Consider the following 18,111-nt stretch of genomic DNA (forward strand, 5'->3'; position numbering starts at 1 on the left):
GCGTGAGACATGAACGATCCACTGGGGGGAGTGAGTCGGGCTGGGGAGGTCCATAGGTGGGATATGCAGGAGCTTGCAGCGGGGAAGGTGGCTGCCAAGCAGGAGGAGGCTGGTAAGTAGACGGTTAGGCAGGGTTCGGCCGATCAGTTTGTGGGGTGGTGGCAAGTTAAAGTCACCTGGGTACACGCTGATTTTAGCGCTGGCGTGATGTTTTGAATCTCTGATAGGCTGGAGAGTGGACCAGAGCCTGATTTGCTTTACAGAGATCTGTGACTCTCGGAAGGTTCTCCGCTGTGGGATTCGAAGCCAAACAACCACATATGGCTAACACTCTGGCATCCTAGTGCTGACAGCCATCTGCTTTTGGCAGAGAGGAAGAAAAACAAAGACTGCGCCAGCACAGAAACCACTGCAGACCCCTGACAACATCCAAAAAAACAAAGATACATGACTGTATACTAGGAGATAAGTGTTACCAGTCTAATAATGATGTTGAGAAAAGACAATCGGTTTTACATCCGGCTTCTTCTTTCAGCCTGCACCAATGAACGAACTTTCCATGATCGACTCTTGATTTTCCTCAGGCACAATCCCTTTCAAGATTTCTCTTTTTGGCCTCAGAAGGTTTAAACGTTTTCCTTCCCTCAGCCATGACCAGTAGTAGAGCAGGCGGAAAAATAGAGCAAAAGCCTTAGCTCCATGATGTAAGAGCTTGCTGCCGTACAGCTATACATTCTTCCAGGTCACATGACCAGGCCTTTGGTGCGTCATTTCCCAACTTATATAGGCGGTATTTCAAGTTGGGAGGACCGCTCGTAGCATTACTACCGTGAAGCACTGTATATTTGCCTGAGGAATCATTTAAAATAACTCATATGCGTCAACTATTTAGGTCACAAAGTCCGCGGTGTGCCTTTAACATATTTCTAAAGAATGCAGATAACTGATCATTTGTAAATCACAGCCAAACCCAAAACAATCAAATCCAAGTTTGATAATATACCTGAAGTTATATTATCAAACTTGGATTTGATTGTTTTTGCTATTCATTTGTGAAATCATAGTTTTATTGATTGAATGGACAGAAAAACCATGGAGTTGTGGGACTGTGCAATTGAAGGACATAGATAAGTTGGATGTAAAAAAATTAAGTTTGCGATGTTTACAAGATTTTCAACTGAAATTAATGAATTCCAGCTTTTACGCTGGTGTTTATTTGTTAAGATGACAAATGTACACACAGTGGTTTGGCCATTAAACTTTTTTGTTCTGAAGCAAACAGCTTTGCAAGAAAGAAAGAAAACTAAAGCGAAAGAGAAAGGAAGAACTCCATTATAGAGAAAGGAGCGTACAAGTATGCAAGACATTCAGACCGTTGAATACATTTCAAAATGTAAATAGTGATCAGGAAACAAGTATGGAGCTTGTAGAAAAATGCCAAAAAAAACATTTGTCTCCTGTAAAAGAGTAAACCTAGTCACATTATCACAATAAAAATGTTTGTTTTTCTAAAGTGGCTTCCTCATTTATTCAGGGTTGCACCCTTTCTTAACAGAGTCCCCAGGACTAACATGCATCATTGCCCAGATTCCTTCACAGAAAATAAAAAGGAGCCCCAGTGAAGTTCTTTGTTGTGTGCATGTCTTTTCAGGAGAAAACAAAAGGTTCTGCACAGTGTCAGTAGTATAAGAACAAATATGGCAATCTGCTGAAACTGATGTTGAAGCTGCAATTTGATTTACAGGTTTGATTTACTGGATGTTCAACATGCACTTCAAAAGCGATCCAACAAAATGTGCCAGGTTGAGATGTTCCTCTGCAAATAGAATGTAATTTTATCCTGATTGTGAATGAATTTGCTTACAACTGGTTTAAAAAAAGAAAAGAAAAAAGAAAAAGTTTGTTTCATACGATATAAAGCAAAGTTGTTTAATTTGAATTAGACATTTGTCTGGATTTATTTATAGCTGTCAGATTAAAGCTACAGTGTGTAATAATTACAGGGATATACAGTCAGAAATATAATATATTATACATAACTATGTTATTTATCATCATCTACGAGCTCAGCCTCTTAACCTTAATATTTGCGTTGCCTTAGAATTCGTTATTTATAATTACATAGGAGCGGGTCTCGCAGCCATGGAGGCAGACATCTTTGCGCTACAGCACAGAGCCAACAAACAAGCGATTGCGAGATCGCCCATTACGCTCGAAAGTAACTACGGCAAGTTGAGAGAGATGAACTGAGACGGTACTGAAATCTATACCCTACACAGACTAATGAAATGTTATCTGTAAAATTATCTATGTAAACAAACCTCATCACTTGAGAAGGTAGGTGATGCGGACGTCGTGGATGACATTTTGTCCCGTAACTCTCGCCGTACTGTTGGGGGGGAGAAGCGGTGGGGGGGAGATGTTCATGTTGCTGCGGTCTGCAGTCTGGACGTTAGATGTCGCTGAAAATTACACAATGTAGCTTTAAAATTTAACAATTCAATAAACTAAGGGAATGAGACATAACATATTGGACACTTAAATATCACACTTAAATATCAGAAAATCTTTATTTGCATTACAAAAATCAAACCATATTATTACCAATATTAATTTATTATTCCCAAAATGAATATTCTTTGCATATTTCTTGACTACAACAATGGCAAAACAGGGAAATAAAATGTATGACTAAAATGAAGACACAATCCTGCAAATCATGTTTTGAATTCATCATCATAACGGCCTGAGTAATAAAAAGTTTATTTTTCCGATCCAATGGTCTTTAAACTGTCAGAATCTATATCCAGATGCACATTTCACATAAAGTGGAATAAAAGGAGTAGAGAATGAGGCCTTCAGAAAGGATCCCTACTGCTTCATCCAGTACAGGGACCAGCTAATCCTTCAAAACAGACAATATTCTTCACATGGTTAATAAAATATTTTGCAAGAAGATTGTACACAAATATTAGATTGAAAAACACAAACTATTGCACCTTTTAAAAGTAATTCAATACTAACTTAATTCAGCAAAAGGTATCCTAAAGCCACTATGCTGAGGCACAGAGAGAGGGACTGAGAGACGCTAATGGACACAGAGTCTCTGGCGCTGAAGAGACACGAGCCAACGTTGCCCACTCGGTCTATAACCAACAGCTCCATTTCAGGCGCACAGCAGGATGCAGTGTAGGACACTAGTGTTATGTTCCCAGTTCCAGCTTCCAGGCTGGTGTTGTAGGTACCGTTGCCCTGGATGAGGCTGACGCGGTCAACGCCCGCCCCGTTATCTCCATCAGTCACCCGGACATCAAGCTTCCATGTTGATTTGCTGCAGTTTTCAGGGCAGTTGGACTGCAGGTTGAGCAGCTCACAATCTGGATGGGAAAAATCCCCATTCTGTGGTGGAAATAAAGGAGTTGGTTTAGTGTTCTATAACTTAGGACAATATCTACAAACAGTATTAGTAGTTGGTCATTACAGTACTAAGTCTGTACATGAAGAGTTTGGATGGGCAATTGTTAATCTTTATATGGACAAAGAAAAATTTTTATAATAAATCAGGACTTCCATGAAAGGCAATTCCCCATGTTTACAAACCTAAAAACTGGCAGCAGGATTAAGATGAATTTTCATCTTTTTTTCCCCCATTTCTCTTCCATGGAAAGGTCAGATCAATAGCAACATACCTTATATTTGATCAAATACCACTATAAGCACCGTTTAGTAGTATGGTTGCATTACAGCTACACTACACTACAATGTCATACTAAATTTTCCTTTTTAATGATCAATGTATTAATTTCTAGTGTTGTTTCTTGGACTGTTTGAAAATTCTCATTAGTTTCAGCAAGTGACTTTGTCCTTTTTTCTATAGAAACACAGATACGTTTTCAAATCTGTACCCATTACTAATGAGTTGGGTATAAAAAATATATATATTTATGTAGAGGTTATACTTAAATAATATGCTAATGTTGCCTGGGTTTAAAATGAGATTTAAGATAAGCTTTGAGTGGTTGGAATGTTTTATATTTACCGAGTTTAATATAGAGAAGCGCAGCACGATGTAGTTGGAATCAGTTCCATCCGGAGTTTCTGCCTCGATGGTCAGGATGACGTCAGAACCTGACGGGGTGTTCGTGGGAGCTGACAGGGTCACTGTGCCATTTGTGCTGTTCCCACCTTTCAAAAATAACATGCTGGGAGACGTTAAGTCAAAGCCTTTATTGTTGGAGGCTCGGATGGTTACGTTTCCATCTGATCCGGTCCATGACACAGTGAAGGGCACAGAGACCGGTGTCCCTGGTATCAAGATGTTTTCTGAATCGGCCTGGATAAAAAGAACGTAAGTGAGAAAAACGTTTAAAATTTAAACGTGTCACTGTGTTCATACCAAACGTTTACTCACAGTAAGAGTCAGATTGGAAGCTCTGAAGTTAGTGGACGACTGTCTTTGAAAGTCATTTGAAGAACCTTGAACTCTTCCCTTCACCCGAACTGAAAACTCCACTTCTGGCATCATATCGAACTGGACTAAATAATCTCCGTCCCCCTGTGAAGCAACAGCTCCTGTAATCTCCTCTGATCCAGCTGATGATTCCACCAGAGCAACTTCATTCACAGTAGCAGAGTCACTTCCTGTTATAGACACCAGCAACCTGCCCGTGACACCTTTAGAAGAACAAAAAAGGTATAATTAATGCTAATTTAGTCATGATTAAAACATTCAATACAGACAGGTGGTCCTACCGGCTCTGGGACGTGTGTCTAGAGTATCAAATCCACCAAAAGGACCCTCAGATGGCACAACGAAGTCAAACAAGAAGTCAACAGAACTCTGGCCTGCAAACACAAAGGCATTAAAAGTTTCTCCCCTAGTTTTAGAAACAAAGACCAAGCGACCAAGACCAACAGTCTAATGATGCAACTCGAAAGTAGCTTCGCTGCAAAGCCTAAGATGCATAAGGAAGACTCCGGGCTAGTGATGGCACAATTGATGAAAGCTTCAGTACATTTTTGTTCCGTTTTTGTGCTTGTCTTAATTTCTTCATGTTTTATTTTTATAAAGTAAATTTCAAGTAGCAAATTTATACCTTACCTTAGTGGAGTTTTTTTTTTTACCCCGATTTTTTGTTTTTGTTGGGTTTTTAGTTGGGGAAAACTGTATTACAGCCCGTCTTTTTTTTTTTTAAGTAACCCACTTAGAATATGGCAGGTGTATCAATGCCAATGCAATCAACTGGTTTTCCTTAGATAGAAAACTTTGTATCAATTTGACTGTATGATCTGGTTGAACTGTAAAGTGCCTTGAGATGACATGTGNCAATGCAATCAACTGGTTTTCCTTAGATAGAAAACTTTGTATCAATTTGACTGTATGATCTGGTTGAACTGTAAAGTGCCTTGAGATGACATGTGTTGTGAATTTGGTGCTATATAAATAAACTGAATTGAATTGAATTATCTGATGCATGATAAAAAAACAACTGATTAAAATGTATTATTTTTTAATGCTCTGATTACAAGATTTCTTTCAAGCTCCAGGTTTCTATAACTACATGACTGGGATGTTATTGTTAAAAAAAAGAATCACAATAGGATTTTTTTTTTTGCCAGATCCCCTTCAGCCTAAGAAAATTCTTGTATGTCTGTGTCACTTATTGCATGTGATTTAGTAAAAAGATAAGAAAATTGGGTGCCACATAATGACAGGTTCAAGAAATCTTGAGTTCTTGTCGTAACTAGTTATTACATACATTTATTACAGCAATAAAAGTGAGGAAAATAAATGCATGATTATTGTTTACTAGAAATATGCAAATGAAACACAAGATACAAAAACAATAGTAAACAGTTGTAATATTAATCTTACAAGATTAGGAATGTTCTCTGAAAATGGTTAAAAAAAATGAGTTTTCTTCTGCTGAATATATTTTAAAGCAGTCAGAGGGCTTAGGTTGTAGCTCCAAATGTTCTGCATGTCTCTCACCAATGACTCTTAGGGTATAGGGGTTAGTCGACACCATTTCCATTTTCCATTTCCCAACTTGTTTTTGTAACTGCGCTGTAATGAAGTTTCCCACTTGCTGAAGGTTGTTGATCAATGAGCCTGATGAGTCCGTGCTTTGCTGAGATGCACCTGGGAATAAGGACAGTGATAAACATACTTTGAGTGTCTGCTGAAACATTAGTTCCAAACTATAAACTATGCTTTTGGTATTGAACACCCTTAATAATGAGAGGCTGAACACTTTTGAAAGGTAGTTTTACCTGTTGGGCTTGTGAGTGTGAAAGTGACGGACTTGCCGGTAATGTAAACTCTCAGGTTTGTAACAGTTTGATCAACTATAAAGGTAAAACTATCCGTCTGTCCTGGGCTCCTGGATGCCTGTAGCAGGGTCACCTGAGAGATCACAGTAGCAGCTTAGTCTAGAGACATCTTTTACAAAGAACCATGTTGACTTGTGCAGACATTACCACAGAGGAGCTGGCAGACTGGGCAATAATTGCTGCTGCAACAGGAAGTTGAGCTTTCGTCACTTCAATGGCCTGACCTCCTGATGCATGAGCCAGGTCTCTGTACAGCTGAGCTTCAGGCTCATTGATCGCTCTTGCTTGAGATTGGTTGATGCTTCTCCTCTTGCGACGATTAGTCTCTACTGTGTCTGTAACCATAAAGTTGACCTGTAACGAGAAAACAAATAATTCAACTTCATTGATCCCTGCAATTCTCTATTTAACCAATCCCATAGGAAGCAGTACGGGGCTAAGGGTCTTGCTTAGCGACCCAGTGTAGCAGACTGTGGGGTTTGAACCATCATCCTAATTAAAAACACATGCATTCTTCTCTAATCGCCAGGCCAGTACTCCCCTCACACCAAACTATGAGAGCCCTTTCAATCTAAACTATTATAGACATAAGTAATTGTGTTCTTTGTAACAAAAAGAGGTGAAATATCTCAAGTGATTTGTGTGTTTGGTCGATCAAGGTGTAAAAAGGTTTTTGTTACCAAGTAACACAACACTGGGGGATTTTATATGAAAATTCAGTTCAAATTTGTGCATAAAGAGAAATGAAAAAATTGTTTTGCACACCGGGAGACATTAAGATGTTTTTGCAGATTCTTCTTAAAATAGCTTTAGTTCGGATGATTGGATCATCTGGGTAAGTTTTTTTTTTATCTTGCCTTAGATTTTCAATTGGATTTCTGTCTGCAGGGGATTCGTAACACTCACATTTCTTTTAAAGCCCCTGTCACATATACAGCGTATGCCTGAAGTATGAAAATCTTGCAAAAATGCTGGCATACGTTGAATAAGTATTGGGTCAGTTTCATATAAGTTAGGAGCACGCTGGCACACATCGACATACAGCAAGTATTTGATGTATGCCAGAGTATGCATGGGCCTTAAGTTACAGGTAAGTTATTTGATTGTTGAAATACGTTAAGTGTAAGTAACTCATAAGTCATGGTGTCTAGTTTCTCCAAAACCTACGATTAACTTCTGCATTACTTATGCATAACTTATCAAGAACTCAACGCATATCAACCTATTTGACGTTTTCCAGACGACTGCTGAACATCTTTCTAACTTACAGCTACTGTATAATGGCATACTGGCAGCGTTTTGGTAGAAATGTGGGTTCACATGTACCCCTCTGGAGTGCATCCCCCTCATAGAGTAAGAAAGAAGGTTAGTGTGATGGATCCTCCCTGCATTTACGCCCAAGGCCATGGCCAACAAACTTCCTTGCAGACATGACGCTGAATACTGCTGAGAATGCAAACCTTCTTTCTTTTTCTTTTCAATTATTTAATTTCTTAATTTTTTTTGCAGAGTGCTTAACAACAGCTACGTCAATACCGCGATCAAAGAAATCTTTTATCCATGCCAGGCACCTCCAAGCACATTGCTGGCTGGTAACATTTCATAGGTATTACGCTGCTGTGTGTTATGCACAAGTTAGGCTGTGGTTTGATATAAGTTCTGGACTTGTTATCTATACTCTATGTATATGCCCAAAATTGAAAAAAGTACATAGAAAGTTCAGCGTATGCCAGTGTTTTAGAAGATTCTGGGACATCAGGTATACACTGGTTAAATTGTCATGGTGTGACAGGGGCTTTATGTAAACAGTTTTATCCTAGTTATATGATTCCGGTTGCTTCTTTGCTGGAAGCTGAAACTCTCCCCTACTGTGTGGACTACCACAAATTTTCCATGGAATTGTTCTGTATTTTTTTGTGTGTTTTTTTTGTTTGTTGCCAATATGGGTCTGGGAACAGATCTCCCAGAGCTAGCTGATAGCCCAACAGCTTTGCGTTTACAAGCAGACCATTATGACTCTTACCATAAGGTTCCACTCAACACTTGTATATTAACTTTAAGGAAAATTATCTAGGGAGTAAAATGTGTAAAACTGACACAGAGATGGAAAGGGAGGCGAAAAAGAAAGGGGATAAGAATTAAGGGAAGAGAGGAAGAGACAAGACAGAGTATATGCAAAGAGAGAAAATAAAACAAGACAGCTCAAATAGACAACACAGAAGCTCTTTAGTTTTACCCATCATGAGATGTTTCTTGTGTGATGCCAGATACACCTTTTTATAGGCCATCATTTGGGATTGAACCAGCTGATATTAATTTGCGCTGACAATGGGCAGTATTGCTTTCTAACTACTGAGAGATTTTGGCAGGTGTTTTGGCTTTCTATGCCTTCTTGCACCTCCCTTTCTTCACATGTTCAGTACTTGTTCAGTTCCCTGTGCCATTCCACATTATAACAGATAACTTAATTTAAGAATATCTATGGTTTGATTTCTTTTTCAAGTGCGCATTGCATGGATTGTTGCTGACATCTGGTGAAAATGTCATGTCAATAGCACCTCTAGAAATATATTTATTGAGATAAATGGTGGCGTGTTAAATACTTCAATTCACACGCTGTATATCTGTAGCTGCAGCTTAGTATTTAGCATTAGTGTGTATCCGTGAACACCTGGAACCAAACTCTAGTAATATGTGTGGATGGGGTTGCTTGCGTATATCATTGTGCCCCAGATCAGTGGGGTACAAGGAGGGTAGACATCGGGAATTGTTCTGGATTTACATCCATTCATCTTGCCATCAATTGAGACTCGCCACAGCATTATGGGGATAGTGTGTTCAGCGTGATATGCAGTGTTAGTTTTGATTCACGATCCAAAATGTTCAATGTTTGTCTCATTTGACCAAAAAACCTCACTCCACAAGTTTTCTTTATGGTTTGCTACTAATTTAAAGATAATTTACCTTTTACATCCCTTTTTAGAAATGGATTTCTTCTCCCCCAAATAGCTGTTATTAAAATATTATTTTAAACCACGCTGATTTAAATGTCTCCACAACTTTTTTCCCCTGATTGTCTGGAGCATTCCTTTGTCTTTAAGATGCTCATTGTTGCATTTTTAAAAACTTTCGAAACTTTTACAGAAACACTGGATGTAAGCTACTCACTGCAACCAGTTAGGGACTTCTAAAGTCTACTATTTTAGGAGCCTAATGTTGATTTAATTAAATGCAGAGTAAACAGGATGATTTCAATAAAAAAACAACTTGCATAGCTTGTTGTGTTTAAAATGACAAAATCTATATTAAAAATGAGGATCTAGATGATTATTTTTACAAGGAGCTATAAACACATTCAATATTAGTATGCAAACAGATACCACTGTCTGGGTCCGCTCAATGAGGGCGATCACTGTGTTCTTCAGTTGTTCATCTTTAGCTGGTGCATCCGTGAAGAGAAAGATCTCGGAGCTGAACGGAGCAGAAGTTAATGCCAGCTGTAAGACAATGCATGCATGCAATAAAGATAATTTTAATTCATTTTTTTTTTAATCAGCAGTGTTGGAAACATTTGAACACAGATAGCATTACCTGTAGTCCAGAGAGACTCATTTCCTCCTTATCTCCTCCACCAGTAGTTGTTAAACTATCAACAATATTTTTGAAAAGGTTGGCATCTGATGTTCGAATCAGTGGCCCAAATCCTTCACAAGCAAAAGAAAAAAAAATCCGAAATTGCATTTACAGTTTAAAAAGCTTGCTAAATTCTTCAACCTTACCTGGATCGCTGAAAGGTACGAGGATGTAAAGTGATGGTTCATTCTCTGTTCCCTTATATCTTTCAATGATGCTGGAGGTGACGGTCTTCACCACTGCAATGTCATCACTCATGCTCTTCGAGGTGTCAGTGACAAAACAAAGAGCTCTGCTTGAACCCCTTGCGATTCCCACCATCCTAAGGTAAACAAATAGTTGGACCAAAATAAGGCAAAAACCAACACTAATAATAAAGCATTGGTCCATAATTAAATAAACATACTCTAGGAAGGGTCTCTCTCCTGCTGCCAGTCGAACATCCTCCAGCAGCTGACTGGTTGCAGCAATCGCCACATTTGCTGCTTGTGTGTGGAGATGTCCATGCTCAGACTTGAAGGAATCCTTGTTTATCCCACCCTTTGGTTCGATCTTACTAGTTTGGTCAATTCCTCCTCCATGACTGCACTTTCCTTTTATTAGACAGGAAAAGGTGATACTGTAAGTAATTCTTCCCAGCTAAGTTTCCCTTTTGAGAAGTTACAACTTTTGCATAGGAAAGTTGTAAAGTGATTTTTATATTTTATCAAAGAGTGGCATGCCAAAAAGTTATATACAGAACCCTCTTCTGAATAATTTTCTTTTTTTTTTTTGATAACAACAATAGGGTATTCCTATAACCCTAATGTTTAGCTCTCATTACAAATTCTTTATTAGACTCCTTCAAGACTGTGGCTCAGTATCTCTAAAACAAAATGTATTTTACTTCCTCTCAGAAGCAGCATTTTGGTCAAATTAAGAGATTACTCACAGTTTTTATGAATACTTTTGGTCTTTAGTGTATTTTCAACAATAATATGGTTTTGTTAACACTGTAAACTCAAAGTAGTATTTCAGAACTGAAAAAAGAAGCCATGATTAAGCTACAGAGAATCACACACTAAACCAGAAAACCCAGGTAAAGGAACATTCATGGCAGGAGGGAATGTGGCCTGAGGGGAATAAACAACTTTCAAAACCGGTCTCGTTGAGTATGTTCAGAAAGTCAGCTAAACTCATATTTCCACATACTTATTTCTGAATGTAATTAACTTAGGAGTGAATCCAACAGAAAACTGATAAGCACTGCTTGTGTTCATTGAAGCTAGTAGGATTCCTCCAATCCTGCCTGATGGTTATGTTAATAGTTATAATATGATTGTGAAAATGGAATTGTCTCTGTTTGATCAAACATGTGATAACAAACATGTGATCTCAAACAAGATAAAACTATGGGTGCTTTTACCAAAGCGGTAGTGATTCATATAGATATATTTCAGTTATCCAAATCTACCTTTCAATGAAGCTAAGGAAGTTGCCTTCACAGAAGGGGGAAGAGTTATAGGGAAGTGTTAAATGCACAATTCAATAAAAGAAGTTGCTTGGATGATTGTCCTGTGATGGACATAACTAGGAAACCCATCCCTACTGTTTCTAGTCCAGAGACAGTACTCTTAAAAGGGGAAGTGTTGCAAAAAGGACTTAACACAGCATCAGTGGGGACATATGTTCATATTTGGCTATATCGAATCATAATTTCAAGTAAATTGAACTTATACAGCTTGATCTGAATGTGTCTGATTGATTAGAATTGTATATGGATGGATTCTGAAATTATTTGCAAGCATTTTGTTAGTCAAGTACAATAAAATTTCATTTTCATGTTAAATCCACGCCTTGTGTTTTGCAGTCCAAAACCTTCTTATAAACCACTGTTGCTCTATGAATTTGTGCTTTACAGTCAAATTACTCCAAAATAAATGATCAGAAATGCTAAACCTTTCAGACCAATTGTTATTAAAAAGTTACCTTTGCCTCATTTCCTAAAAGTTGGTTGAAACAAGGAAAACACAAAAAATAATTTAAAGTTGATGAATTAAACATACAAGAGCAGATTGCTCTTTTAAACATGGTAGGGAATTTTGATTAAAAATGACTTATCTAAATATTAAATTGCCATACTTTATTGATTTTGTAAATAAAAGAAATAGTTAATGCAGCATTACCTTACAGTAAATAAGTGATTTTAGATAATAAAAATCAGCACTGTAAACCTATTTTGCAGAATGAGTGTTGGAACTTACCATTAGTAATCCAACTTTAAATTATAAATGTGAATCATTGCTCCTTGAATTCTCATGTAACATCCATTGCCACTAGTCTGGGGTTAAATTAGATGGGGACTTTAGATCAAATGCTTAAATTAGGTCTGTTTCAAAAACAAGATTTTGTTTTAGCAGAGGCATGTTTCTTACTCTGATTGCTTTCCATTGGCTCCCTGTGTGATACAGAATTGATTTGTACAATACTTGTGTTTGTATTTAAATGTCTTAATCACCTTTCTCCCCCTTATCCTTAAAATTTGATCCACCCTTATTATCCTACACCAACTCTAATGTCAACTGATCAGCTGCTCCTGGCGTTTTTCCCCCCCTTTGTAATCATGCTCCCTGTTCCCATGCCCTATTTTACCCTGTATTTTTGGATAGTACATTACGTTAATAAAAATTCTGTTTTTTTATTTGCTTTATAATTTAAATGGAGTTGAATTTGAGTAAAACTTGACAAATGTCCTGTGATCCAGTTCATTTAGCTATCACATAAACTTAAGAAATGGAAACAAAGAGCCTAAAATAGTCTTGCTGGACAGAGTGAGAGTGGAGAGAAATGGATAAAATGATTTTCTGCCTTTTTTCTAAAACTTGTAGTGTGGATATCAATAGCAATAGACAACCAGCCTGCAAGACACTACTAGAGGTAGATCAAAGATTGAATTTCACATGTCAGCTTACAACATGAACCTTAAAAAAAAAACATATCTGTATTTACCGGGTGGTTTGGTTGAGACAATAGGTACAATCCCAAAGTACCCAGAGGTCAGGATCTGCTCCTCTATGATGTCCTCCAGAATATTGTTGGTGCAGTCGTCTCCATCACAGCTGCGACATGTGGCTCTGCTTTCATCTGATAATGGGTAAACAAATGTTTCACTTTTCATTTTTAACCTACAATTCGAATATCTTTCAAAATCTCCACCATCAGCTGAAAACTCAGCCATCAGCTCATAGCATCTCTTTACCTGCTATGTTACCAATGCTGCTTTCTGCTCTGATCAGATTAGAGTTTGGGACTGTTTTTCCCAGCTCTACCCAGTTACTGTGACTGTAGAAATCCTTAAAAAAAAGAACAAGAAAAGATGAATTATCGTTCAACCCAAATACCTTCAATGTTTTTTTTTTTTTTTTAAATTCAAGATTTTAATTACTTGCAAAGGATGCATAATCTCTCCCAGTTGCTGTCGAGCAGTCTCATAATTCTCCATCCTGTTGCTGGCTTTGACAGCAGCAATTCCCTCTGTGATGATTCCCCTTCCCTGAACAAACATCTCCTCATCAAAGTGGTAGCTTGCATTCAAAGCATATCGGATGTCCACTCGGATGTTCCTCAGTGTGATAGACTTTATGGCTTTTCGGAAAGTCTTCGATGACTGTGAGGCACCGCAAGCAGCAGCAACATTTTCTGCTGTATAAGGCTGAGCCTATTTAGGTATATTTGGACATTGAAAGCAAAATTATTAAGACATCCCATCATTGTTTAGAATAATAAAAAGGCTGTATATTCCTACTGGAAAATTGAAGTTGACTCCTTCGGCCACTGCCAGAGCACGGCATGTCTGCACAGTTGCATTCAGAATTGCTCGTTCTGTAATTTCCTGGTGATTTAAAGAGTCTCCTGGCAATATTTCAAAAGCCTGAGGTCCAATGTGTAGGAAGAGGAAACAAAACACACCCAACAACAAGCGCATCATAGCTGCAACTTTCACCAACACCTGAAATTCAGATAATTTTTTTTATTAATAATCTTAATCAGTCATTTATGTTGAATGTGAAACAAATACTGTTAATATTGTCCTCAAAGTCTTAATATATTCTACTTGGCTCAATACTGAATTGTCAGAACGTTAATTCTCCAGAGGGAATTAAAAACTGCTAAACTTATATGCTCATATTAAGGTATAGAAACATTTTTGGCAGACATTTTAATTTCTATTTGATTTTAAACTGCAAAGGGTCAATATTTTACATAAAGACCCAAACATCCCTTCCTAATCCTATGTAGTTAAAGGCCCCCCTTCAAGTTAAACCCTAAAAAAGAAATTCTCACATAATCTGGATCAATATTTGATACTCTTACTTTGTAAGAAATTGTTCATTTAAAGCCTTAGTTGTAGTCCAGAAAAGTTCATTCAGATTAAAGCCAAGGCTGTTCCAAAAGCTTAATGTTAGCCTAGCTCATGTAGTATAAATATATTTGTGCAATTAAATTGTGCTTGGAGTTATTGTCCTTTTGAAACATCCAACTATATCCAATTCAGTTTGCCAAGCTATAACTAAAATAATAGCACACACATATACACAAAAATACCACATACATACATACGTACATGGATCACTTCTTGACAAAACCAGGAGATAAATTATATATATATATATATATATATATATATATATATATATATATATATATATATATATATTTTTTTTTTTTTTTTTTTATTATAATGCCAACCTCAAGTGAAAAGGGAAGTAGACTATAGACATCAACATAAAATCAGAGATCTATTAAAAAAAAAAAAAAAAAGCACCTTCTCCAGTTTCTTGGAGCTCACATGCAAATGTCAAATTCAAAAGGGAAAGTAGCATGAACAAATGAGGCAAAAATATTGAGCTATTTAACTGTTCTGAAATGCTTTAAACCTAAGGTTCACCCATTACCAGATGTCAAGAATGGTGGTAACATAAAGGTGTGGGTAAGATTCACTTACAGTGCTGCTGTAGTGCATAAAGCTGGTAGACTAACAAATTGAGAACTACATATAAATTATTCAATTTCACTTCAAATCAATAGCTAGATGGTTGAATCTTTGTCACAGTCTGGCATTAGAACTAAAAAAATTGTTTTGTTATTCAGATGATAACAAAAACATTGGTCTAAACAACTGGTTAACCAGAAAAGAAACAAAACAAAAACACATTGGATTAGAAAAGTAGTGAAATATTTACAAAAGACTTTACAGAAGCTGGATGATAGCTCTGAAATAATTTGTGGTTTCTTTTCAATTTTGATTTGACTCTCTGCTCATCAGCCGCCACAGGCTGAAGGGGGTTTGCTAATTACCAATTTATTTAAGTCATGCGTGTGGAGGAGGGGAAATACCTAAAACATGCTTCCTGAGGACCGAGTTAGAAAATCACTGTTCTAAGGAACATACACTCAAACAATCCTGCATCGTTCTGTATATATTTGAACAGGTGTAAATTTGCCCCTTAATTGATTAGAGAAAGTTTACATAAGAATCAAATAAGTGTCCCAGTTCTGTAGTTTTTTTTTCAATCTGTAAGGAAAATGAAATATTTGAACACATCATTTAAATGCCTGAAATTATACTGACATTGATCCCAAATATGAATATATTCAAACTTCTGATCCAAACACTTTATCATAAATAATAATTTCCTTTTTTAGGATTATGAGCACAATAGATTCTTTCATCTTTTGGTATTAATAACCTCTGAAACTACAACCTACATTAATCCAAACAATTCAAGGCAGTTGGAAAGGGCATGTAAAACAAATACATTTTTTTCTTTAGTTTGATAGCTGATGTAAAGCTTTTATCAAGCACTTTGCAATGCAGGCTATTCTAAGTGTTGATTTGTTTAATAATTCCTGTAGTTTTATCTGTATTTGTATGCTTTTTGCATTAGAATTTGCCTATTTGCATCTGACACACCTGCATTTCCACACAGTGGTCAAATAGAAGGTATCTCGGTTTTATTCGATCTTACTTCAAACCTACTATGATGATAGAGCTCATTCTCATTGTATTTCTCTTTCACTGGAGTAGAAGGAAAAAGCTGCTCACCTGAATGATGTTCTGCTCAGTCTGTGGTTATTGTGTCAACACCTACTTCATATGGGTTAGCTTTAAGGCGGAGTCAAACTGGACTTGCTCTACCTGCTAAGGGGGAGCATCAAGGTGGAGCAACGCTGACCTTGTTTTGGGTTTTCTTCTAATCATGCAGTAATGCAGATTATAATCTATGTCTGAGCATTTCGGTGTTTACATTTCACATTTATAAGATCAGTCATATGTTCCCTTACCAAAATCTCTGCTGTTATACTGAACACAATTTAATCAAATACAATGTCCTTCTTTGTTTCATGTCCTCTTAAGAGAAAAAAGCCCACTGTAATATTTTTTTCTGACCTTTTTTTTTTTTTAATCTTTGTTCAAACCACAGCTTTACTTCCTGCATATTTGTCATTCCTGCTTTAGCATGTTCCATAAAACAAAGGTGAGTGAATGCTTACATTTAGCAATGCATGCTCATAATGAAACACTGACAGGTGCCAAGACAGCTTTATGAACTATCTTTTCGATCATAAGATGAAAATCTGCAAAAGTTGCAGGGCAGGATCCCTATCTGAATGTGCATGACAAATGAAATTTAACTTTTGGTTTCTAATGGGATGAAAGTTCACCTTACCACACCTAATTGTCTGAAGATGCTTAAAAAAACAACAACCTGTTTATGATTGTTTTATTTCTTTTTAAGCTTCAACAATACTGGGATCTAAAAATGAATTCTGATAGTTAGAAAAGAGCTGTTTATAAAGGCATTAAATAACACCCAGCATGAGAGTGTAGTATGAGGATGAGTAAAACTATCATTGGTTCTTTGCATAAACATTGGAATTGTAGTTATGTTAAGTCTTCAGCAATACCTCCCAAACAGAGAACACCTGGCTCATGAGTCAGAGAAGTTATTTACATAAAAAAAAAATGGCTGTTGCGGTTTTCAGAGTGTGTTTGCGACGGGGTCAAATACTTTTTATGATGATGATTTTCTATCATTGTTTTTCTATACCATTATGCTTTCCTATTCGAACCAAACAGATATATGATTGTTTGGGGGAGCTATTACCTCTCCATACCAATAAATTACCCTGATTGATTATTAAATCATGCAAAATGTTCACTCCAGGATGACGCAAAGTAAACAAACCATCTAAGAACTGGACTTTGACAGAGGTTGCCCTTCAGGTGTGTTAAAACAGGGTAGATTTTGAGCTCATGGCAGAGGAAAAAAACACCTATTATGACTGTAATAAAATAGTTTAAAAAGATTTGTCATGTTGATTGCTGAGTTAAATGTTGAATTGTAAATCAACAACAGATTTTTAACAAGCTGCAAATTACCACCACTGCATTCCCCTCATATTGTATCATTACAATATTTAAGGGAGGAACACATTGTTAGCATGACTCACACACATGTTTTGTTACATGCAAGACGAGATGCATGACTGAAAGCTGAAATTTGAGACCTCTTTTGTTAGGTGTTTTCTGTCCCAGTACCTTTCATTGATGCAGTTAACAATGATACCAATAACGCCCTATTATTAGGGGAATTTAAATCATGTGAATTTTGTTCTGCTGAACAGCACATCCCAAAAGGCTTAAAAGAACTGCTATACTCGCTCTTAATAACTTTGAATTTAAAAGTCATCAGATTAAAGACAAAACATGTTAAGCGTTTTATTTTTGTAAACTTTTTTTTATATTTACCATATCCTGGTTGACTGAGAATCTTTACCACACTTGCTGTTAGGTCAGTGTGTTGAGGTTTTCAGATGTTATATCCTTAAACTTATCTGAAATATGCATCTAGCTATATGTCCTTCAATTTACATTCACCAAACCAGTTGGTTAGCAAATTTCTTCTTTTCCTAGCAATAGGGATTCAGCATTCTTACATATAGTAAAGAAGCTTGTGACAATGGTACAAAAAGACAGCGCTTACGGAAAATGTTAATCCCTTTATTGTCCCACAAAAGATTTGGACTTAGATTTTACTTGTCATTTTGTTTACACAAGTGAAAAACAAAAAGAAATGTCATTTGGAACAGCTCTCTGGATAA

The 18,111-nt window shown here is 36.8% G+C and overlaps 1 protein-coding gene across 1 annotated transcript; it reads right to left on the reverse strand.

Moving 5' to 3' along the window:
- Positions 1-2,637: 2,637 nt before the first annotated feature.
- LOC107097641 (von Willebrand factor A domain-containing protein 7-like) lies at positions 2,638-16,072 on the reverse strand. The gene is made up of 16 exons (XM_015394867.1): positions 16,052-16,072; positions 13,751-13,954; positions 13,391-13,663; positions 13,205-13,298; positions 12,955-13,089; positions 10,373-10,559; positions 10,113-10,288; positions 9,925-10,037; positions 9,714-9,830; positions 6,481-6,687; positions 6,274-6,406; positions 5,993-6,142; positions 4,753-4,845; positions 4,412-4,674; positions 4,040-4,333; positions 2,638-3,399 (listed from the first exon to the last, which is right to left on the reverse strand). Exons 2-16 carry the CDS (start codon positions 13,931-13,933, stop codon positions 3,025-3,027), a joined length of 2,793 nt encoding a protein of 930 aa, XP_015250353.1. The 5' UTR covers positions 13,934-13,954; positions 16,052-16,072; the 3' UTR covers positions 2,638-3,024.
- Between the last annotated feature and the right edge of the window lie 2,039 nt (positions 16,073-18,111).

The sequence above is a fragment of the Cyprinodon variegatus genome, unplaced genomic scaffold, assembly GCF_000732505.1.
Source record: "Cyprinodon variegatus isolate N-32 unplaced genomic scaffold, C_variegatus-1.0 Scaffold712, whole genome shotgun sequence".
In the NCBI taxonomy this organism is placed as follows: Eukaryota; Metazoa; Chordata; class Actinopteri; order Cyprinodontiformes; family Cyprinodontidae; genus Cyprinodon; species Cyprinodon variegatus.

Excerpts from the sequence above, each read along its gene's own strand:
- LOC107097641 (XM_015394867.1), bottom strand. The coding sequence starts at position 13,933 with ATGATGCGCTTGTTGTTGGGTGTGTTTTGTTTCCTCTTCCTACACATT. Across the intron at positions 4,846-5,992 it reads CTATACCCTAAGAGTCATTG|GCCAGAGTTCTGTTGACTTC; the intron begins GTGAGAGACATG and ends TTGTGTTTGCAG. Across the intron at positions 4,334-4,411 it reads CTTCCAATCTGACTCTTACT|GCCGATTCAGAAAACATCTT; the intron begins GTGAGTAAACGT and ends CTTTTTATCCAG.